This window comes from Bufo bufo, chromosome 3, assembly GCF_905171765.1.
Source record: "Bufo bufo chromosome 3, aBufBuf1.1, whole genome shotgun sequence".
NCBI classification, from domain to species: domain Eukaryota; kingdom Metazoa; phylum Chordata; class Amphibia; order Anura; family Bufonidae; genus Bufo; species Bufo bufo.
The window spans coordinates 219,531,708-219,556,409 of record NC_053391.1 but is presented as its reverse complement, the minus strand read 5'-3'; the positions used below and the strand labels follow the sequence as shown (position 1 = coordinate 219,556,409).

Here is a 24,702-nt window from a genome sequence, read left to right as displayed (position 1 = left end):
CTTTAATATTGAAGCTACTATAACTGTATCACTAAAAGAATGGATTAACTATGAATGTGGGTGCACTTGACAGTGATGTACACAGCGATATATTACAACTGCCTTTAATACTGAGGCACAGTAACTGTATCCCTGACAGAACGGTTTAACTATGAATATCGGTGCACTTGATAGTGATGCACATGACGATATTTTACAACTGCCTTTAATATTGAAGCACACTAACTGCATCACTAAAAGAATGGATTAACTATGCATGTTGGTGTACTTGACACTGCGATGCACACAGCGATATATTTTACCTGTCTTTAATACTGAGGCACAGTAATTGTATCCCTGACAGAAAGGATTAACTATAAATGTCTGTGCACTTGATAGTGATGCACATGGCTATATATTACACATGCCTTTAATACTGAGGCAAAGTAACTGTATCCCTAAAAGAACTGATTAACTATTAATGTCGGTGCACTTACTAGTCTTGCACACAGCAATATATTACACCTGTCTTTAATACTGAGGCACAGTAACTGTATCCCTGACAGAACGGATTAACTATGAATGTCGGTGCACTTGATAGTGATGAACAAAGCAACATATTACACCTGCCTTTAATACTGAAACACAGTTGCTGTATCTCTAAAATAACAGATTAACTATAAATGTAGGTGCACTTGACAGTGATGTACACAGCGAAATATTACACCTGCCTTTAATGCTGAGACACAGTAACTGTATCCCTAACAGAATGGATTAATCATAAATGTAGGTGCACTTCACAGCGATGTACACGCCAATATATATCACATCTGCCTTTAATACTGAGGCACAGTAACTGTATCCCTAACAGAACCGATTAACTATGAATATCAGTGCACTTGACAGTGATGCACACTGCAATATATATCACACCTGCCTTTAATACTGAGGCAAAGTAACTGTATCCCTAACAGAACCGATTAACTATGAATGTCAATGCACTTAAAAGTGATGTACACAGCGATATATTACACCTGTTTTTAATACTGAGGCAAAGTAACTGTATGCCTAACAGAACGGATTAACTATGAATGTCAGTGCACTTGACAATGATGTACACAGAGATACACAGTACAGACCAAAAGTTTGGACACACCTTCTCATTCAAAGAGTTTTCTTTATTTTCATGACTATGAAAATTGTAGATTCACACTGAAGGCATCAAAACGATGAATTAACACATTGGAATTATATACATAACAAACAAGTGTGAAACAACTGAAAATATTTCATATTCTAGGTTCTTCAAAGTAGCCACTTTTTGCTTTGATTACTGCTTTGCACACTCTTGGCATTCTCTTGATGAGCTTCAAGAGGTAGACCCCTGAAATGGTTTTCACTTCACAGGTGTGCCCTGTCAGGTTTAATAAGTGGGATTTCTTGCCTTATAAATGGGGTTGGGACCATCAGTTGCGTTGAGGAGAAGTCAGGTGAATACACAGCTGATAGTCCTACTGAATAGACTGTTAGAATTTGTATTATGGCAATAAAAAAGCAGCTAAGTAAAGAAAAAACAAGTGGCCATCATTACTTTAAGAAATGAAGGTCAGTCAGTCAGCCGAAAAATTGGGAAAACTTTGAAAGTAAGGGCTATTTGACCATGAAGGAGAGTGATGACCTGGCCTCCACAGTCACCGAACCTAAACCCAATCGAGATGGTTTGGGGTGAGCTGGAACGCAGAGTGAAGGGAAAAGGGCCAACAAGTGCTAAGCATCTCTGGGAACTCCTTCAAGACTGTTGGAAGACCATTTCAGGGGACTACCTCTTGAAGCTCATCAAGAGAATGCCAAGAGTGTGCAAAGCAGTAATCAAAGCAAAAGGTGGCTACTTTGAAGAACCTAGAATATGACATATTTTCAGTTGTTTCACACTTGTTTGTTATGTATATAATTCCACATGTGTTAATTCATAGTTTTGATGCCTTCATAGTCATGAAAATAAAGAAAACTCTTTGAATGAGAAGGTGTGTCCAAACTTTTGGTCTGTACTGTATATTACACCTGCCTTTAATACTGAAGCACAGTAACTGTACCCCAAACAGAACAGATTAACTATGAAAGTTGGTGAACCTGACAGTAATGCCACGGCGATATATTAAACTTGCTATTAATGCTAAGAAATTGATTAACTATAAATGTCGGCGAACTTGGCAGTGATGCACATGGCAATATATTACACCTGCCTTTAATACTGGGGCACAGTAACGGTATCCCTGACAGAACCGAATAACTGTGAATGTCAATGCACTTGATAGTGATGCACATAGCAATATATTACACCTGCTTTTATTACTGAGGCACAGTAACTGTATCCTTAACAGAACGAATTAACTATGAATGTCAGTGCACTTGACAGTAATGCATATGGCGATATATCACACCTGCCTTCAATACTGGGGCACAGTAACTGTATCCCTAACAGAACAGATTAACTATGAATGTAGGTGCACTTGAAAGTGATGTACACGGCGATAGATTACACCTGCCTTTAATACTGAGGCACAGTAGTTGTATCCCTAACAGAACGGATTAACTATGAATGTAGGTGCACTTGACAGTGATGTACACGGCGATATATTACACCTGCCTTTACAGGGAGTGCAGAATTATTAGGCAAGTTGTATTTTTGAGGATTAATTTTATTATTGAACAACAACCATGTTCTCAATGAACCCAAAAAACTCATTAATATCAAAGCTGAATATTTTTGGAAGTAGTTTTTAGTTTGTTTTTAGTTTTAGCTATTTTAGGGGGATATCTGTGTGTGCAGGTGACTATTACTGTGCATAATTATTAGGCAACTTAACAAAAAACAAATATATACCCATTTCAATTATTTATTTTTACCAGTGAAACCAATATAACATCTCAACATTCACGAATATACATTTCTGACATTCAAAAACAAAACAAAAACAAATCAGTGACCAATATAGCCACCTTTCTTTGCAAGGACACTCAAAAGCCTGCCATCCATGGATTCTGTCAGTGTTTTGATCTGTTCACCATCAACATTGCGTGCAGCAGCAACCACAGCCTCCCAGACACTGTTCAGAGAGGTGTACTGTTTTCCCTCCTTGTAAATCTCACATTTGATGATGGACCACAGGTTCTCAATGGGGTTCAGATCAGGTGAACAAGGAGGCCATGTCATTAGATTTTCTTCTTTTATACCCTTTCTTGCCAGCCACGCTGTGGAGTACTTGGACGCGTGTGATGGAGCATTGTCCTGCATGAAAATCATGTTTTTCTTGAAGGATGCAGACTTCTTCCTGTACCACTGCTTGAAGAAGGTGTCTTCCAGAAACTGGCAGTAGGACTGGGAGTTGAGCTTGACTCCATCCTCAACCCGAAAAGGCCCCACAAGCTCATCTTTGATGATACCAGCCCAAACCAGTACTCCACCTCCACCTTGCTGGCGTCTGAGTCGGACTGGAGCTCTCTGCCCTTTACCAATCCAGCCACGGGCCCATCCATCTGGCCCATCAAGACTCACTCTCATTTCATCAGTCCATAAAACCTTAGAAAAATCAGTCTTGAGATATTTCTTGGCCCAGTCTTGATGTTTCAGCTTGTGTGTCTTGTTCAGTGGTGGTCGTCTTTCAGCCTTTCTTACCTTGGCCATGTCTCTGAGTATTGCACACCTTGTGCTTTTGGGCACTCCAGTGATGTTGCAGCTCTGAAATATGGCCAAACTGGTGGCAAGTGGCATCTTGGCAGCTGCACGCTTGACTTTTCTCAGTTCATGGGCAGTTATTTTGCGCCTTGGTTTTTCCACAAGCTTCTTGCGACCCTGTTGACTATTTTGAATGAAACGCTTGATTGTTCGATGATCACGCTTCAGAAGCTTTGCAATTTTAAGAGTGCTGCATCCCTCTGCAAGATATCTCACTATTTTTGACTTTTCTGAGCCTGTCAAGTCCTTCTTTTGACCCATTTTGCCAAAGGAAAGGAAGTTGCCTAATAATTATGCACACCTAATATAGGGTGTTGATGTCATTAGACCACACCCCTTCTCATTACAGAGATGCACATCACCTAATATGCTTAATTGGTAGTAGGCTTTCGAGCCTATACAGCTTGGAGTAAGACAACATGCATAAAGAGGATGATGTGGTCAAAATACTCATTTGCCTAATAATTCTGCACTCCCTGTAATACTGAGGAACAGTAAATATATCCCTAACAGAACAGATTAACTTTGAATGTTGGTGCACTTGACAGTGATGCTGTGGCAATTTATATTACACCTGCCTTTAATACTGGGGCACAGTAACTGTATCCCTGATAGAATGGATTAACTATGAATGTCAATGCACTTGAAAGTGATGTACACAGCGATATATTACACCTGTTTTTAATACTGAGGCAAAGTAACTGTATGTCTAACAGAATGGATTAACTATGAATGTCAGTGCACTTGACAATGATGTACATAGAGATATACAGTATAGACCAAAAGTTTGGACACTCCTTCTCATTCAAAGAGTTTTCTTTATTTTCATGACTATGAAAATTGTAGATTCACACTGAAGGCATCAGAACTATGAATTAACACATGTGGAATTATATACATAACAAACAAGTGTGAAACAACTGAAAATATTTCATATTCTAGGTTCTTCAAAGTAGCCACCTTTTGCTTTGATTACTGCTTTGCACACTCTTGGCATTCTCTTGATGAGCTTCAAGAGGTAGACCCCTGAAATGGTTTTCACTTCACAGGTGTGCCCTGTCAGGTTTAATAAGTGGGATTTCTTGCCTTATAAATGGGGTTGGGACCATCAGTTGCGTTGAGGAGAAGACAGGTGGATACACAGCTGATAGTCCTACTAAATAGACTGTTGGAATTTGTATTATGGCAAGAAAAAAAGCAGCTAAGTAAAGAAAAAACAAGTGTCCATCATTACTTTAAGAAATGAAGGTCGGTCAGTCAGCCGAAAAATTGGGAAAACTTTGAAAGTAAGGGCTATTTGACCATGAAGGAGAGTGATGACCTGGCCTCCACAGTCACCGAACCTAAACCCAATCGAGATGGTTTGGGGTGAGCTGGACCCCAGAGTGAAGGGAAAAGGGCCAACAAGTGCTAAGCATCTCTGGGAACTCCTTCAAGACTGTTGGAAGACCATTTCAGGGGACTACCTCTTGAAGCTCATGAAGAGAATGCCAAGAGTGTGCAAAGCAGTAATCAAAGCAAAAGGTGGCTACTTTGAAGAACCTAGAATATGACATATTTTCAGTTGTTTCACACTTTGTGTGTTATGTATATAATTCCACATGTGTTAATTCATAGTTTTGATGCCTTCATAGTCATGAAAATAAAGAAAACTCTTTGAATGAGAAGGTGTGTCCAAACTTTTGGTCTGTACTGTATATTACACCTGCCTTTAATACTGAAGCACAGTAACTGTACCCCAAACAGAACAGATTAACTATGAAAGTTGGTGAACCTGACAGTAATGCCACGGCGATATATTAAACTTGCTATTAATGCTGAGGAATTGATTAACTATAAATGTCGGTGAACTTGACAGTGATGCACATGGCAATATATTACACCTGCCTTTAATACTGGGGCACAGTAACGGTATCCCTGACAGAACCGAATAACTGTGAATGTCGATGCACTTGATAGTGATGCACATAGCAATATATTACACCTGCTTTTATTACTGAGGCACAGTAACTGTATCCTTAACAGAACAAAGTAACTATGAATTTCAGTGCACTTGACAGTGATGCATATGGCGATATATCACACCTGTCTTCAATACTGGGGCACAATAACTGTATCCCTAACAGAACAGATTAACTGTGAATGTAGGTGCACTTGAAAGTGATGTACACGGCGATAGATTACACCTGCCTTTAATACTGAGGCACAGTAGTTGTATCCCTAACAGAACGGATTAACTAACAGAACAGATTAATTTTGAATGTTGGTGCACTTGACAGTGATGCTGTGGCAATTTATATTACACCTGCCTTTAATACTGGGGCACAGTAACTGTATCCCTGATAGAACGTATTAACTATGAATGTCGGTGCGCTTAGAAGTGATGCCGCAGTGATATATTACACCTGCCTTTAATACAAAGGCACAATAACTGTATCCTAACAGAACAGATTAACTATGGATGTTGGTGCACTTGACAGTCATGCACAGGGCAAAATATTTCACCTGTCTTTAATACTGAGGCACAGTAACTGTATTCCTAACAGAACGGATTTACTATGACTGTTAGTACACTTGTTAGTGATGTACATGGCGATATATATCACAATTGCCTTTAATACTGAGGCAAAAAAACTGTATCCCTAACAGAACCGATTAACTATGAATGTCAGTGCACTTGAAAGTGATGTGCATGGCGATATATTACACCTGCCATTAATACTGAGGCACAGTAGCTGTATCCCTAACAGAACAGATTAACTATGAATGTAGGTGCACTTGACAGTGATGTACACGGCGATATACTGTATATTAAACCTGCCTTTAATACTGAGGCAAAGTAACTGTATCCCTCACAGAACAGATTCATTTTGAATGTAGGTGCACTTGACAGTGATGCCGTGGCGATATATTCTACCTGCTGTTAATGCTGAGGCACAGTAACTGTATCCCTAACAGAACACAATAACGATGAATGTCAGTGGACTACACAGTGATGCCGCGGTGATGTATTACACCTGCCTTTAATACTGAGGCACAGTAACTGTATCACTAACAGAATAGATTAACTATGAATGTCGGTGCACTTGACAGTCATGCACATGGCAATATATTACACCTGTCTTTAATACTGAGGCACAGTAACAGTATTCCTAACAGAGCTGATTTACTATGACTGTCGCTGCACTTGATAGTGATTTACACGACGATATATTACACCTGCCTTCAATACCGAGGCACAGTAACTGTATCCCAAACAGAACGGATTAACTATGAATGTAGGTGCACTTGACAGTGATGTACACGGCGATATATTAAACCTGCCTTTATTACTGAGGCAAAGTAACTGTATCCCTCACAGAAAAGATTCATTTTGAATGTACAGTCGTGGCCAAAAGTTTTGAGAATTACATCAATATTGGAAATTGGAAAAGTTGCTGCTTAAGTTTTTATAATAGCAATTTGCATATACTCCAGAATGTTATGAAGAGTGATCAGATGAATTGCATAGTCCTTCTTTGCCATGAAAATTAACTTAATCCCCAAAAAACTTTCCACTGCATTTCATTGCTGTCATTAAAGGACCTGCTGAGATCATTTCAGTAATCGTCTGGTTAACTCAGGTGAGAATGTTGACGAGCACAAGGCTGGAGATCATTATGTTAGGCTGATTGGGTTAAAATGGCAGACTTGACATGGTAAAAGGAGGGTGATGCTTGAAATCATTGTTCTTCCATTGTTAACCATGGTGACCTGCAAAGAAACGCGTGCAGCCATCATTGCGTTGCATAAAAATGGCTTCACAGGCAAGGATATTGTGGCTATTAAGATTGCACCTCAATCAACAATTTATAGGATCATCAAGAACTTCAAGGAAGGAGGTTCAATTCTTGTTAAGAAGGCTTCAGGGCGTCCAAGAAAGTCCAGCAAGCGCCAGGATCGTCTCCTAAAGAGGATTCAGCTGCGGGATCGGAGTGCCACCAGTGCAGAGCTTGCTCAGGAATGGCAGCAGGCAGGTGTGAGCGCATCTGCACGCACAGTGAGGCAAAGACTTTTGGAAGATGGCCTGGTGTCAAGAAGGGCAGCAAAGAAGCCACTTCTCTCCAAAAAAAAACATTAGGGACAGATAGATCTTCTGCAGAAAGTATGGTGAATGGACTGCTGAGGACTGGGGCAAAGTTATATTCTCTGATGAAGCCTCTTTCCGATTGTTTGGGGCATCTGGAAAAAGGCTTGTCCGGAGAAGAAAAGGTGAGCGCTACCATCAGTCCTGTGTCATGCCAACAGTGAAGCATCCTGAGACCATTCATGTGTGGGGTTGCTTCTCATCCAAGGGAGTGGGCTCACTCACAATTTTGCCCAAAAACACAGCCATGAATAAAGAATGGTACCAAAACACCCTCCAACAGCAACTTCTTCCAACAATCCAGCAACAGTTTGGTGAAGAACAATGCATTTTCCAGCACGATGGAGCACTGTGCCATAAGGCAAAAGTGATAACTAAGTGGCTCGGGGACCAAAACGTTGACATTTTGGGTCCATGGCCTGGAAACTCCCCAGATCTTAATCCCATTGAGAACTTGTGGTCAATCCTCAAGAGGCAGGTGGACAAACAAAAACCCACTAATTCTGACAAACTCCAAGAAGTGATTATGAAAGAATAGGTTGCTATCAGTCAGGAATTGGCCCAGAAGTTGATTGAGAGCAAGCCCAGTCGAATTGCAGAGGTCCTGAAAAAGAAGGGCCAACACTGCATATACTGACTCTTTGCATTAATGTCATGTAATTGTCGATAAAAGCCTTTGAAACGTATGAAGTGCGTGTAATTATATTTCACTACATCACAGAAACAACTGAAACAAAGATCTAAAAGCAGTTTAGCAGCAAACTTTGTGAAAACTAATATTTGTGTCATTCTCAAAACTTTTGGCCACGACTGTAGGTGCACTTGACAGTGATGCTGTGGCAATATATTACACCTGCCACTATGTTGTGCCTTTTCATGAGTGTAAACATTTTTATATGAGTATTCTAGGTATAATGGATATTCATTGCCTTTAAGAGCAATCAGTGGCCGTCCGGGCCGCCTTCTGTTTATTTATTTATTTTAATTTTAATTTTATTTTTATTTACACACACACTACACACAGGCAGCCAGGCCCGAGCCGCGGACCGCCCGCCCACTACACTAGACTAGTGTAGTGGGCGGGGCGTGGGCGGTCCGCGGCTCGGGCCTGGCTGGGAGAAGGAGTCAGGACTGGAGCAGGGCGCACGCAGGGCCAGGCCGACAGAGGCTGGGGACGGGGAGGCTCCAGCCAGGCCACTGAGTAACTCAGAAGATCCGATGGTATATTCTAACCCCCAGGTGTTCCCATGGTGATGGGGACGCTTGCCTGGGGGTTAGAATATACCATCGGATCTAAGTTTTCACGCTCTCAGTGAGATGATGAAAACTCAAATGGGCGGGGCGTGGGCGGTCCGCGGCTCGGGCCTGGCTGGGAGAAGGAGTCAGGACTGGAGCAGGGCGCACGCAGGGCCAGGCCGACAGAGGCTGGGGACGGGGAGGCTCCAGCCAGGCCACTGAGTAACTCAGAAGATCCGATGGTATATTCTAACCCCCAGGTTTTCCCATGGTGATGGGGACGCTTGCCTGGGGGTTAGAATATACCATCGGATCTAAGTTTTCACGCTCACAGGAGTACATTTATAAACTAATCAGTAACTTTAACTTTAATCATTGACATTGCTGATCTCTTTACTTGGATACCTTACTCTGTCTTAGCTCCGGTAACAGCAGGCAGTGCGGGCGGGCGGCGCTCACTCACTGACGTCACGCATCTGCTCCTCCCACTAGGCGGCGCAGGCGCGTTATGTCAGTGAGTGAGCTCCGCCCGCCCGCACTGCCTGCTGTTACCGTTACCGGAGCTAAGACAGAGTAAGGTATCCAATCCAAGTAAAGAGATTAGCAATGATTAAAGTTAAAGTTACTGATTAGTTTATAAATGTACTCCTGTGAGCGTCGGGGAGGGGGATCTGTGGATGTTACTGTTTAGGGGAGGGAGATCTGTGGATGGCACTGTTTAGGGGAGGGAGATCTGTGGATGGCAATGTTTAGGGGAGGGGGATCTGTGGATGGCACTATTTAGGGGAGGGGGATCTGTGGATGGCACTATTTAGGGGAGGGGGATCTGTGGATGGCACTATTTAGGGGAGGGGGATCTATGGATGGCACTATTTAGGGGAGAGGGATCTGTGGATGGCACTATTTAGGGGAGAGGGATCTGTGGATGGCACTGTTTAGGGGAGGGAGATCTGTGGATGGCACTGTTTAGGGGATGGGGATCTGTGGATGGCACTGTTTAGGGGAGTGAGATCTGTGGATGGCACTGTTTAGGGGAGGGGGATCTGTGGATGGCACTATTTAGGGGAGGGGGATCTGTGGATGGCACTGTTTAGGGGAGGGGGATCTGTGGATGGCACTGTTTAGGGGAGGGAGATCTGTGGATGGCACTGTTTAGGGGAGGGAGATCTGTGGATGGCACTGTTTAGAGGAGGGGGATCTGTGGATGGCACTATTTAGGGGAGGGAGATTTGTGGATGGCACTGTTTAGGGGAGGGGGATCTGTGGATGGCACTATTTAGGGGAGGGGGATCTGTGGATGGCACTGTTTAGGGGAGGGGGATCTGTGGATGGCACTGTTTAGGGGAGGGGGATCTGTGGATGGCACTATTTAGGGGAGGGGGATCTGTGGATGGCACTGTTTAGGGGAGGGGGATCTGTGGATGGCACTGTTTAGGGGAGGGGGATCTGTGGATGGCACTGTTTAGGGAGGGGGATCTGTGGATGGCACTGTTTAGGGGAGGGAGATCTGTGGATGGCACTGTTTAGGGGAGGGGAATCTGTGGATGGCACTGGGGGGGCCCATAAGGTACAGGTGAGGTCCGGAAGGTACAGGTGAGGTGTGGGGGGGGCATAAACATTTTTTGCTATGGGGCCCATGCATTTCTAGCTACGCCCCTGAGAGCAATGTTGGTTTATATTCACTATTTTGTATGGATTTTTAATGTAGGCCGAAGTAAGTCCATGGGAAGATTACTGCGTCGTTCAAAACAACCTAATGTTATTGTAACAATTAATTATACATTTAGACAGTTAGAAGATACACAACATCTGCAGAAGTAGAGGCTTCATTGTATTTCTTATCTGAACATGAATTCCACAGTGTGAGAATTGTCTAGATGTTCCTCAAAGTATATATTCATGTATCAAAGTTTATCCCTCAGCTCTGAGACAAGGCCTCCAGATGTCAGAGGTGTGTAGTATTGAAGATGTCAGGCATGTATGAGTTAACCCTTATGGTATGATGCTTATAGCTTATACAACAGTAACACCTAGGTATGAGCAGGTAACACTACACCAGTAGCAAAAGTGCATTCTGGGTAGTGTTATGACGTCACATTCCTTATCAATGTACAAGCCTAGCCAACAATTATTGGAAAGTTCCAAACTAGGAAGGTGTGCTCATCTGATAAGTTTTGGTTAAGAAACCACATACAAAAAAAGAGAGGGGACACAAAAAGAGGGGAAAAAAACAAAGAAAGAAAGGGAGATCTCTGGAGAAAGATTTTGGGATAATCAGAAAAACCTTTGGAGAGCTGACTTTCCCTAGACTTTGCCTATCACCTACATCCTTAAATAATGTATACTTTTATTTATATGTAGTAATGATCTAAATTAATTGGCTTGATACTTAGCCAGATACCCGCTTATTTGCGCAAGTGTACCGTTACGATGCATATAACTGAATAAGGCACAGTAACTGTATCCTTAACAGAACACATTAACAATGAATGTCAGTGCACTTCACAGTGATGCCGTGGTGATATATTACACTTGCCTTTAATACTGAGGCACAGTAACAGTATTCCTAACAGAGCGGATTTACTATGACTGTCGTTGCACTTGATAGTGATGTACACGGCAATATATTACACCTGCCTTCAATACCGAGGCACAGTAACTGTATCCCAAACAGAACAGATTAACTATGAATGTCGGTGCACTTGAAAGTGATGTACACAGCAATATATTACACCTGCCTTTAATACAGGGGCACAGTTACTGTATCCCTGACAGAACGGATTAACTAAGAATGTCAGTGCACTTGATAGTGATGAACACAGCAATCTATTACACCTGCCTTTAACAATGAGACACAGTGACTGTATCCCTAACAGAACAGATTAACTATGAATGTTGGTGCACTTGTCAGGGATGCCTTGGCGATATATTACACCTGCCTTTAATGCTGAGGTACAGTAACTGTATCCCTAACAGAACGGATTAACTATGAATGTAAGTGCACTTGATAGTGATGTACACGGCCATATATATCACATCTGCCTTTAATACTGAGGCACAGTAACTGTACTCCTGACAGAATGGATTAACTATGAATGTTGGTAAACTTGACAGTCATGCACATGGCAAAATATTACACCTGTCTTTAATACTGAGGCACAGTAACTGTATCCCTAACAGAACGGATTTACTATGAATGTCAGTGCACTTGACAGTGATGCACATGGCGATATATTACACCTGCCTTTAATACTCGGGCACAGTAACTGTATCCCTGACAGAACGGATTAACTATGAATGTCAGTGCACTTAATAGTGATGAACACAGCAATCTATTACACCTGCCTTTAACACTGAGACACAGTGACTGGAACCCTTAACAGAACGGATTAGCTATGAATGTAGGTGCACTTCAAAGTGATGTACACGGCGATATATTACACCTGCCTTTAATACTGAGGCACAGTAACTGTATCCCTAACAGAACAGATTAACTATAAATGTTGGTGCAATTGACATTGATGCCGTGGCGATATATTACACCTGCTTTAATGCTGAGGCACAGTAACTGTTTCCGCAACAGAATGGATTAACTATGAATGTCTGTGCATGTGACAGTGATATACACAGCAATACCATATATTAAACCTGCCTGTCATACTGAGTAACCATATCTCTAACAGAACAGAATAACTATGAATGTCAGTGCACTTGACAGTGATGCACATTGTGACATATTACACCTGCCTTTATTACTGGGGCACAGTAACTGTATCCCTGACAGAACGGATTCACTATGAATGTCGATGCACTTGATAGTGATGCATACAGCAATATATTACACCTGCCTTTAATACTGAGGCAAAGCAACTGTATCCCTAACAGAACGGATTAACTATGAATGTTGGTGCACTTGACAGTGATATACAGGGCAATATATTACACCTTTCTTTAATACTGAGGCACAGTAACTATATCCCTAACATAAAAGATTAACTATGAATGTTGGTGCACTTGACAGTGATGTTATGACAATATATTACACCTTCCTTTAATGCTGAGGCACAGTAACTGTATCTATAACAGAACGGATTAACTATGAATGTCGGTGCACTTGACAGTGATGTACACAGCAATATATATCACACCTGCCTTTAATACTAAAGCACAGTAACTGTACCCCAAACAGAACAGATAAACCATGAATGTTGGTGCACTTGACAGTGATGCCACGGCAATATAATAAACCTGCTATTAATGCTGAGGAACAGTAGCTGTATCCCTAACAGAACGGATTAACTATGAATGTGGGTGCACTTGACAGTCATGCCGCAGTGATTAATGATGAACGAATTTCATATTTTGAAATTCGAGTTTGGGTTGTGGTATCATTTGAATTGAGTTATGGATTCCATAACCACAGACCGTAACGCAATTCCATGACGGAATGCCTTTAGAGGCATTCCGTTATTCATTCCGTCATAATAGAAGTCTATGCAGGCCATAAAGTACTATTATGACGGAATGAATAGCGGAATGCCTCTAAAGGCATTCCGTTATGGAATTGCGTTATGGTCTGTGGTAACGGAAGCCATAATGCAATTCAGATTATACCACAACCCAAACTCGAATTTCAAAATATGAAATTCGCTCATCCCTAGCAGTGATATATTTCACCTGCCTTTAATACTGAGGCAAAGTAACTGTATCCCTAACAAAAAAGATTAACTATAAATGTTGGTGCGTCTGACAGTGATGTACATGGCGATATATTACACGTGCCTTTAATACTGAGGCACAGTAACTGTACCCATAATGAACGTAGGTGTACTTCACAGTGATGCCGTGGCGTTATATTGAACCTGCCTTTAATACTGAGGCACACTCACTTGACAGTAATGCTGAGCGATCTGTTAGGGATACAATTACTGTGCTTTAGTATTAAAGGCAGGTATAATATATCGCCGTGTGCATCACGTCAAGTGCACTGACATGCATAGTTAATCCGTTCTGTTAGGCATAGTTACTATGCCTCAGTATTAAAGGCAGGTGTAATATATCACTGTGTACATCATTGTGCAGTGCACTGACATTCATAGTAAATCCGTTCTGTTAGTGAAACAGTTACTGTGCCTCAGTATTAAAGGCAAGTGTAATATATCGTCATGTGCATAACTGTCAAGTGCACTTACATTCATAGTTAATCCATTCTGTTAGTGATACAGTTACTGTGCCTCAGTATTTTGATAAATTTGTATTCAATTTTTTGTGGGAGTTGAAGCGACCAAAAAACGGTGAACTAGTCGTTTAGACTTTTTTCCATTTTGCTATTTTCCGTATGGGATAAATATTTAAATATTTTAATAGTATGGGCATTTTCACACATGGTGATATCCATGCTGTTTGTTTTTTAAATTGTTTATGTATTTTCATTTTGGTGAAAGGGGGTGATTTTAATTTATATTTAATTTATATATATATATATAATTTTTTTACACTTTTTAATAGTTTCCCTAGGAAATTATTAGATTTCTTTTCTCAGAGAATCCAATGCATTAGCATTGGAGTCTATGAGACTATCACTGTGTTTCTATGAAGTCCACAGACAGGTGCTCCATAGGAACTAACGTGCGGCAGCCCTGTGCCACTCCTGAGTACAGAAGCTTCCGCACACCACATCCAGTTCCCCTGGCCCTTACCAGGGGAGCTGGTACACAGCCGGGAGCGCACGCTTCCGGTCTTTAACCTTCCAGATGCTGTGGTCACATTTGAACATGGCATCTAAGGGGCTAGATGGGTCAGTAGTCACTTGAACAGAGACTACTCAAAGAGGTAGCGGACTGGTGGTTCCCCTGCAGCAAAATCCAGATACCTGTATAGGCGTTAAAGGGTGAAAACCAGGGAGGCCATTTTGATAACGCCCTTGGGAGTAGCCCCAAGCCAAATCTGTTCAAGTGACAGTGGGTCCACACTCACTACATAAAAATTAGATAATGTAACAAGAGAACAGGGCCCAATATTTACCCCTTATAGTACCCCAATGGTAATAGTGACCCAATCTGAGCATGTAGCATTAATAACCATTCTCTATTTTCTATCATTGAGCCACTTACCTACCCACGTAAACACATTTTCCCCCCACTTCAAGCATTTATATTTTATGTGCCAACCTTTTATGTAGCACAATATTAAATGCTTTGAAAATAAATCTAAATATACATCCAGTGGCTCACCGCGCTCCAGTCTAGAACTTATCTACTCACATAAACTGATCAGATTAGTTTGACACAACTGATCTCTCATAAACCTACTTCTAGACTGGTCATCCTGCCCTATTTTATTGCTTTTAATAAATGTTTTACAGGTATGTACAGAAAGGATACATGAACAGTTCACGTTTAAATATACCATAAGTCCTTCTTATACTGTACAGAGCTACAGAGTAGATCTAAAGAATGAAAGGAATTTTAACAGACCTAGAGTATCCTAGACTATCACTCCATATTATTATACACTAAAAGATCTGCAGTGGGCCCAGGAGGAGCAAGTGGCAGATGGGAGTTTTAATAGCTCTAGAGTTGATAATTGAACACGTAGGTCACAGAGGCAATCCTCACACCAGTACCCCCTAAGGCTGTGCAGTGACAGGAGGGAACTCCTTTTCTTCCCTTGGGGCACACCCTGGTGTTAGGGCTCCTGACTTTCAGTAGCTGGGGTGACCTTGTTATGAAGTGTTTTTAGCAGGGTGCAAGGCAGGAGTGTGGAAGCAGATGCAATAGCTAGATGGTGCAAATAAATAAATATCTCCTTACTAAAGTGCAGAATAGGAGTAGTAGTAGTACATCCAACAGTATCAAGACACAGCTCCAAGCAAATCATAGTGCAATTCCTCCCCAATAGCAGTGTATAGATATCACCAATGATAGAGGTTGTGGAACTCCTTCTCTCTGTCTTTCTAAAATCTCTCTGCAGAACCTAAGGCATGCAATTGAGGTTCTGGGTATATGTTCTGTAATTCCAAGGCTGAAGGGTACAGAATTATGACACGGCTGCCCAAACCATCTCCAAGTGTGGAAGGGTGTGTTAGCAATGGCCCCTCTCTTTCTGCAAGCACAATACCTTGCTGACTGACTCCAATGCATGGCCTTGTAGAATTTCGACCTTCTAGTTTATTTTCTCTCTGGAGAACTTTTGTAGTAAGGTAACTTCTTTCGCTAACTATAGGTTCAGAGATAATGGTTCTTTAAAACTCAAGCCTAGCTCCCAGGAGCTTGTACTACATAGGTCCTCTCTCTTCCTCACCTAAGCAAAGACTCTCAACCAGAGGTGGACCCAGGTCCATCTCCAGGCAACCTGAAAGGGTTGAGTCAATCTGGTAACCCTGACTTATCCATACAATTTAAGGTTACAACAATCTTTTACAGTACTGCAGATCTTCCATCTCATTGTGCCAAATATGTTCTCCTACCCAATGATGCCCATAGTTTTAAGTGTGCCTGTCACCAAGATAGCACTCTTAAACTAAGAGCTCCTTTAGAAAGTGAGTGAATGGCACCATTAGGAATCCTCATGTACTAGGAGATAACATAACATCTTTGGAACTGATGCAGCACTAGAATCAGGGACGGCTAGCAGAAACTGACTGTGGAATAGACAGTTGCAAGAGCGTTCACTTTGTTATGTAGACATCTGGGGGAGCTTACTGTAAATTTAAATGGGTTGCCGAGCAGAAAAATATTCTAGTCTATTTGCTGAGGGCGTTATTCAAATATTAAAAAACACAATACTCCCTTCACAAATTCCCTGCAGCTCCCATAGTAACACTCTCAGCCCCCCCTCCACTCTCTGATTCCTATTCCAGTACTGAAGTTCTGACATAGGAGCACATGATGGTTTCAGCCAATCACTGGATGCAGCAGTGACCTGCTACAGCCAGTAAATGGCTGCCAGGCAAATGGCACCTGACCATAGCCTGCCAGGCATTTCCCCACCATTGTAGGAGAAATGTAGTAGTCCATTCCGATAAATGTCCATCCACGTAAGACAAGGACAGCTTGAGTTTGCCCAAATTGGTCCTTCTAGACAGACTGACTCTATGGCGCAAAAATGCATGCCCTGAACTGGAGACTCAACTCTATGCTGTCCTTAAGCCCTAATAGGGCATATGGACAACCACTTTAATGGATCTAGTAAGGTTTTAGCAAGTTGTCACTTTAATAAATAACTCCTGCTGTCGTTTCTTCCCTGTGAAACAGGAGAACAGAGAAAAGAGAACTTTACTTGCGTAAGCCTGGCAATGTTGGCAATTATGTCCTAATTAGTGCCTTTCATTTTCATTTCACAGGGGCATGTACATTGTAATTGCCAGTTTATTTCCATCAATGACTATGTAAAATTAGCAGCTTACATAAGCAATGCCATGTCACAGAGCTGTGAGCCTCTTCTTTGGTACAAAAGGTATAAAAAGCAGTGGTGGTATCATCAGAACCTCAACCAGCATGTCGAATAATACACAAAATGCCTAGGTTTCAGTTTTAGAACATTGTTTTACAAAGTCTTTTTCTCATGCTTCTACTTATTACAGATTGTCCAGCTAAAATCATTGGACTCATTAGTTCTATTAGGCCTCTTTCACACGGGCGTTGCAGGAAAATGTGCGGGTGCGTTACGGGAACACCCGCGATTTTTCCGCGCTAGTGCAAAACATTGTAATGCGTTTTGCACTCGCGTGAGAAAAATCGCGCATGTTTGGTACCCAAACCCGAACTTCTTTAAAGAAGTTTGGGCTTGGGATCGGTGTTCTGTAGATTGTATTATTTTCCCTTATAACATGGTTATAAGGGAAAATAATAGCATTCTGAATACAGAATGCATAGTAAAATAGCGCTGGAGGGGTTAAAAAAAATAAAAAATAATTTAACTCACCTTAATCCACTTGCTGGCGCTGCCGGCATCTCTTCTGTCTTCATCTGTGAGGAATAGGACCTGTGGTGAGCATTCATTCCAGGACCTTTGATGACGTCACTCCGGTCATCACATGATCCATCACCATGGTAAAAGATAATGTGACGTACCATGTGATGACCGGAGTGACGTCATCAAAGGTCCTGTAACTGTATTTAATGCTCACCACAGGTCCTATTCAACAAAGGAGACAGAAGGAGATGCCGGCTACGCGATCAAGTGGACTAAGGTAAGTAAAAAAAAAAAAAATTTTTTTTTTTTAACCCCCTCCAGCCCAATTTTACTTTGCATTCTGTATTCAGAATGCTATTATTTTCCCTTATAACCATGTTATAAGGGAATATAATAATGTTCGGGTCTCCATCCCGATCGTCTCCTAGCAACCGTGCGTGAAAATCGCACCGCATCCGCACTTGCTTGCGGATGCTTGCGATTTTCACGCAACCCCATTCTCTTCTATGGGGCCTGCTTTGCGTGAAAAACGCAGAATATAGAGCATGCTGCGATTTTCACGCAACGCACAAGTGATGCGTGAAAATCACCGCTCATCTGAACAGTCCCATAGAAATTAATGGGTCGGTATTCAGTGTGGGTGCAATGCGTTCACCTCACGCATCGCATCCGCGCGGAATACTCGCCCGCGTGAAAGGGCACTTACTTGTTAATGTTGCTTGTGTGCCTAAGGCCTCATGCACACGACCGTTGTTTTATTCCGTGTCCGTTGTGCCGTTTTTCGAGATTTTCTGCGGACCCATTGACTTTCAATGGGTCCGTTGAAAAATCGGCTAATGCACCGTTTGTCATCCGCGTCCGTGATTCCAGTCCGTCAAGAAAATATAACCTGTCCTATTATTTTTGCGGAAAACGGTTCGCAGACCCATTCAAGTCAAGGGGACCGCTAAAAAATATGGAGGCACACAAGATTGTCATCCGCGTCCACGTTAGTTTTTTTCCTATCATTTGCATGGCAAACCTGTCTTAGATTTTTTTTTACTTTCCTTCATGTCTGGTGATTCTCCAAAAATAAAGGAAGACACACGGAAACAAAAACGGAAACGGATCACAGAACAACGGAACCCCATTTTGCGGAACGGAACACAACAACGGTCGTGTGCATGAGGCCTAATACACAGAAATACAGCACAAGCAGATTTGAGAGGGGGAGTGATAAGGACAAATCACCATCTGCAAGATCTGCTATCTAAATTTAATAAAGACCACTCTTGTTCCTACAATTTGCTGCAGTAGAGCGTACGTAACTCCTTCACATATCTGACTGTCTTGCTGCTTCTGACATACATACAACAGCATTGCTCCTGGCCGCGTTTGTCCTCTCTACTCTCCTACTCCCTTCTCTTAGGGCTCATGCACACGACCATTGTTGTTTTGCGGTCCGTTTTTCACTGATCCGTTGTTCCGTATCTGAGGTTTTTTTTTCCTCTGATTTAGGTCCTTTTCCATTCCATATTGCACAAAACATATCCGTATGGTTTCCATGTTTAATCAATTTTTTGCGGATCGTATACAGAAACAGTAACTTATTATGAATGGGGCCTCGGACCGTGATTTGCGGACAATAGGACATGCACTACTTTTTTGCGGAACAGCCATGCAGGCAAATGGAAATGGAATGCGCACGGAGTAACTTCTGTATTTTCTACAGCCCCATTGAAGTGAATGGTTCCGCATACGGTCTGCAAAAAAACCGGAACGGAAGCGGAAAGAAAATACGTTCGTGTGCATGACCCCTTAGTGTTAGGCTACATTCACACGACTGTATGTGCAGTGGGCATGGGGTAGACGTCACCGCAAAAAGAGTGGTAATGCCCCCTAGTGGGGCAATACATATGTATTTTGCGGGGCGCAAATCGTGGATCCGTGATCTGCAAAATGGACAAGAAAAGGACATGTTCTATATTTTTGCGGGGCTACGGAACGGACATACGGTGTGCTGTCTGCATTTTTTGCGGACACATTGAAATGAATGGGTCCGCATCCTACTCGCAAAAAATTTGTATCCCAAAGGGTTCATTCACACGTCCGCAAAATGGGTCCGCATCCGTTCCGCAATTTTTCGGAACGTTTGCGGACCCATTCATTTTCAATAGGGCCGCAAAAGATGTGGACAGCACATAGTGTGCTGTACGCATCCGCACTTCCGTTCCGCGGCACCGCAAAAAAATAGAACATGTCCTATTCCTGTCTGCAGACAAGGACAAGAAAAGGCATTTCTATTATAGTGTCCGTGTTTTGCAGATCCGTAATTTGCGCACGTGTGAATGGACCCTTAGGCTACATGCACACGACTGTATGTGTTTTGCGGTCTGCAAAATGCGGATAACCAAAAAATACGGATGACATCCATGTTGCATCCGTTTTTTTGCAGATTCATTGTAACAATGCTTATCCTTGTCTGCAAAACGGACAAGAATAGGACATGCTGCATCTTTTTTGCAGGGCTATGAAACGGACATACGGATGCGGACACTGAACTGACACGGAAACAAAATACGTTCGTGTGCATGTACCCTTAGAGAGGGGAAGGAAGTTGTACACATCAGATCAGAGAGGGGGAAAGCATCCAAGTCTTCACAGAGTGCAAATCACACAGGCTGTACTACTGTATATCAGGGTATAGATAAGGACGACAGTAGTTTGCCTGCTGGAGGAGGTAACATGCACAGGCTGTATATCTGTGCAGATAGGGAAGAGAACATGCAAAGTAGGATTCTGCAGGGGAATGGAAGGGGAAATCACACAATTCTTAGCATCAATGTCTGACACCTTAGAGTCACAAATCTCACATCCAGCATGTATTACTGTGTGGAACGCAAGTCTCAAATAAGGAGCTGGTTGCAATCTGAATATCATGAGGTCTGAAAATTGATGAACGAATAAACATTGCAGACTTAAACTCATTGCAACTTTTTTTTTCCCCCTTAAGGTAACCACTAAGATGTAAAAATAATTTTTCCATTTGAAACGTGTCAATTGCTGTTAGGCCTGTATGATCTACAGTTGTCATTTTGAATATAGGCAATGTACTGTATCCACACAATGATGAGATATCACAAGTCTACATGTATCTCTATACACAGATTATAAATTATCTCGGCACTGGGAATGTCAGAGCCTGATACATCTAGAGCAAAGTGATATAACTGACCCGGTATCTCCAGAGAAAACATTCGTCCTCCATCTGCAGAAGGTAATGTTCTATGTTTTATCACTCTGTTACCAGATATATTAGCTATTTTCAGCTTCTCTTCCCGAGTATTATTTTTAGAAAATCCTATAAGTGATGTATTATTCAGGTGCATAAAGCAGAATATAGTGTTTACCTGGTGCTGAGTCTCAGCAGCGCATTGATTAAACATACATCACAAATTCCAGTTTTCTAGCACCCTCTCCTAGCAACACCATCTGTTTCCATGACTAGAAGTAATTCTTATATGCACTGGTTCAGTGCCCTGCAGGCCTAGTGCTATGTGACATATTCAATATACTCAAAGAAGTATGAATTTCACTTAAATGGTCACGCACCTTTCAACAAACTTTGCATAAATCAATAGTACACGTGACTATAAGAACATTTGTAATATATGTTGTCAGAGGAAAATGCTTCTTTATCCACTTATCAAGTTATTTTCTCACTAAGAGATCAGATTACATGCTGCCCATAGGAGGAGGAGTGAGCTGGCGGTCAGTCTCGCTCTCTGAAGATGGAGAATGTGAGTTAGGGTGGGGGGGTGTGAAAAAGAAACTGGTACATGAAGAAAGAGGCATTTTTATAGCAATGTATTACAAAGTTATATAGAAAGTTTATATTTACCTGCGCTATTATAGATTTATGCAAAGTTAGATTACATTTAAGTAAGACCTGTCACCTCTCCTGAAAAGTCTGACATGTAAAAAGTTGTATTCCACATTACATGAGCATTCTGGAATATCTATTCTTATGACTTTATGTTGTGTCATTCCTTTACTATTATTACTAGACTTTTATGAATTAATTGCCAACCAGGTATTACCAGTTGGTGGTGTGTCCCTGCTCAGTCCGACACTGTCCGCCAGTGCAAGACTGTGCAGGGACACACCCCTGGTAATACCAAGATGGCAATTCATTCATAAAATTCTAATTAAAAAAATTGAGAAAATGCTTGGTGACATAAGGAAATCATTATTATCCAACTAAGCAGTCAATATTATTTCAATATGTCAATAAGAAGTAGTGGCTTTTAATTAGGTCATCAGGTCCTGGATCTTACAAATTGGGTCACCTACCATAAATTAAGGCATATCACTTGGATATTCCATCACTTCAAGATCAGTGAGTGTCTGACTGCTAGGTCCCCTATCCTTTGAATGAAGGGGCCAAATTGCCACTTAAATAGGCCTGTGTTCCACAGTGGATAGCCAGGAGCACTGCTGTGCAGGAGAAAACCTAAAGGTCCCTATTTTCTTTGGCTTGGTCTGGGTCCAAGACGTCAGACTCCCACCAATAGTAATAATCATAACATTTTATGATGAGAATAACTCCTTATAGGGTCACTGTCATTTCTATCATGTTCTTTTCTGTCTAACCTAGCCGCCCCTGATTAGTCACTTTGTGATACAGAGTGGCCCACGAAAAAGTAGCCTGCCTCCAATATCTCTAAATCAAACTGCCTAATGGTAAATCTGTCTTAGTTGCCAAAAGCAACCAATCAGCTTTCAGTTAGTATGCAGCTCTGATAAAATGAAAGCTGAGCTCTGATTGGTTATTAGGGACAACTAAGAGAGACTTACCATTAGGCAGATTGATTTGGAGATATTGGAGGCAAGCTACTTTTTCATCGGCCACCCTGTATAATAAATGAGGAAAGAGGGAGTATGCAGGTAAGCAGGGATTGTAAAACTGCCACAACATATGCCGTTTCCATTGACATCTGTTTTTTTTTTTTCAATGAAATTACTTTAATTCTATTCCTTGTAATGAGGTATCAAATGTTACCAGGTCAAACGTTGGTAAGCCTCCATGGGAAATGTGGAAAGTCATCCTGCTCCACCATGGTCATGTTGGTCAGTGTTGGTCATGTTGCTTATATGGTTATTTCAGCCCGTAACTGGCCTAAAATGTCATTTGATTGTAAGGCTACTGTGAGAATATCATTGCCCTAGAACTGTAACATCCCATATACTCATGTCAATGCTCATTTACAGGGATGTGACAATAATAAAGAAGTACAATGAAATATAAGAAATAGTGAATATTAAATGGATGATAAGGGACAGAAGAGATAGTTCGATGATTGTGGTCTTTTTTTCTGAAGCCCATTGCACAGATGTTTACCCTGGAAAGAGAGAAGGATCTTGATTAATGCAATATACCAGTTGCCATGGCTATTGTCATATTAATATACCTTTAAACATGATATTTCATGCGTGGGTGCAGAACGTGTGCAGTTGCTGGTTTGTGAAATGGGAGCATTGGATTATTGCAAGTCTTACTGCATGATGTCTATATGCCAGTTTTTATATAAGCAGTGCAAAAATATATTTTTTCCTAAATGGGTTGAAGCACAAGGAACTATTCCATCCTAGTTTGCAGAAGCTTTTTATATTATTTTGCCCAGGGACTTATATGTGCTTACAATGCCATTTTGTCAGCAGGGTGTCCCCTTCAAAGGTGGAAAAGGATGCACCTCGTGTGGTCGCACAGGATGCGCACCCCAAAGGCTAGCCCTGGGGACAAGCACAAGGCTCTAACTACTGAGTGTTAGGTACTCTATGTCAGAAATCATGGTGAGAGATTTCCCAAGGACTGGATCTACATAAATAAAACTCCTCCTTTCCAGCTGATGAGTCTTCTAGTTCTCTAATCTTTAGGCAGCATCATAATAGGTACTGTAATTCTTGAAAGTTTTTTTGCCCCTTTCAAGGGAACCTGTTAACCTATATGAAGCCCTGAAACTGCTGCTACAATGTTACACAGCATAGTAATAGGTTGTTAACGATAACACTTTCAGCATGACGGAAAAAAAATGTATAAAGTAGTGCACAGTACCTAAGATTAGTCATTTCGGCAGTCTCAGAAGTAAGCATAAGTGTTGATCGAGCACCAATGTGCTCGGGTGTTCGGATGCTCTACCGAGCACCCGAGCACAATGGAAGTCACAGGGAGAACCCGAGTATTAAACCAGGCACCCCCTGCTCTGAAGAGGGGAGGGTGTCTGGTTCATAGGAAAAGGTCAGAAATTGATGGAAACACCACGAAATGGCTCGGGAACAGCATGGGGAGGATGTCTGGATGCATCTTGGACTCCCAGGTCGCTGCTGGGAACGATGTTGTCAGCAACACTTTTACAGACTGACACTAATACGCACAAAACCGAAGATAAAATCAATTTTAGAGGAAAAATTGTTAGGAAACATTCTTTCCTGTATATTTACTTGTATATAAAGTGCTGCCAAAAATTACAAGGAAGAGGCACTCTGATACAACCTGTATATCACATAAAGGAGGGCCTCATTCACATTGTGGTACAATTGTTCATGTAGTGGGACTCCTACACTCATAAAGACTATGCACTCAGTGAAAGGGCTTCCAAAAATTACAAGGTACCGGCACTGAAATACATCCTTTATTACACATAAAGGAGGGCATCATACACCCTTGAAA

The 24,702-nt window shown here is 41.7% G+C and overlaps 1 protein-coding gene across 1 annotated transcript in view; it reads left to right on the top strand.

The window, feature by feature from the left end:
• Window positions 1–24,702, top strand: part of RASSF5 (Ras association domain family member 5) — a 111,456-nt gene that overhangs the window by 12,740 nt on the left and 74,014 nt on the right. Inside the window, exon 2 of the mRNA XM_040423952.1 lies at window positions 21,140–21,249. Within this exon, the coding sequence (XP_040279886.1) occupies window positions 21,140–21,249 (110 nt within the window). The remainder of the gene's footprint in view (window positions 1–21,139; window positions 21,250–24,702) is intronic.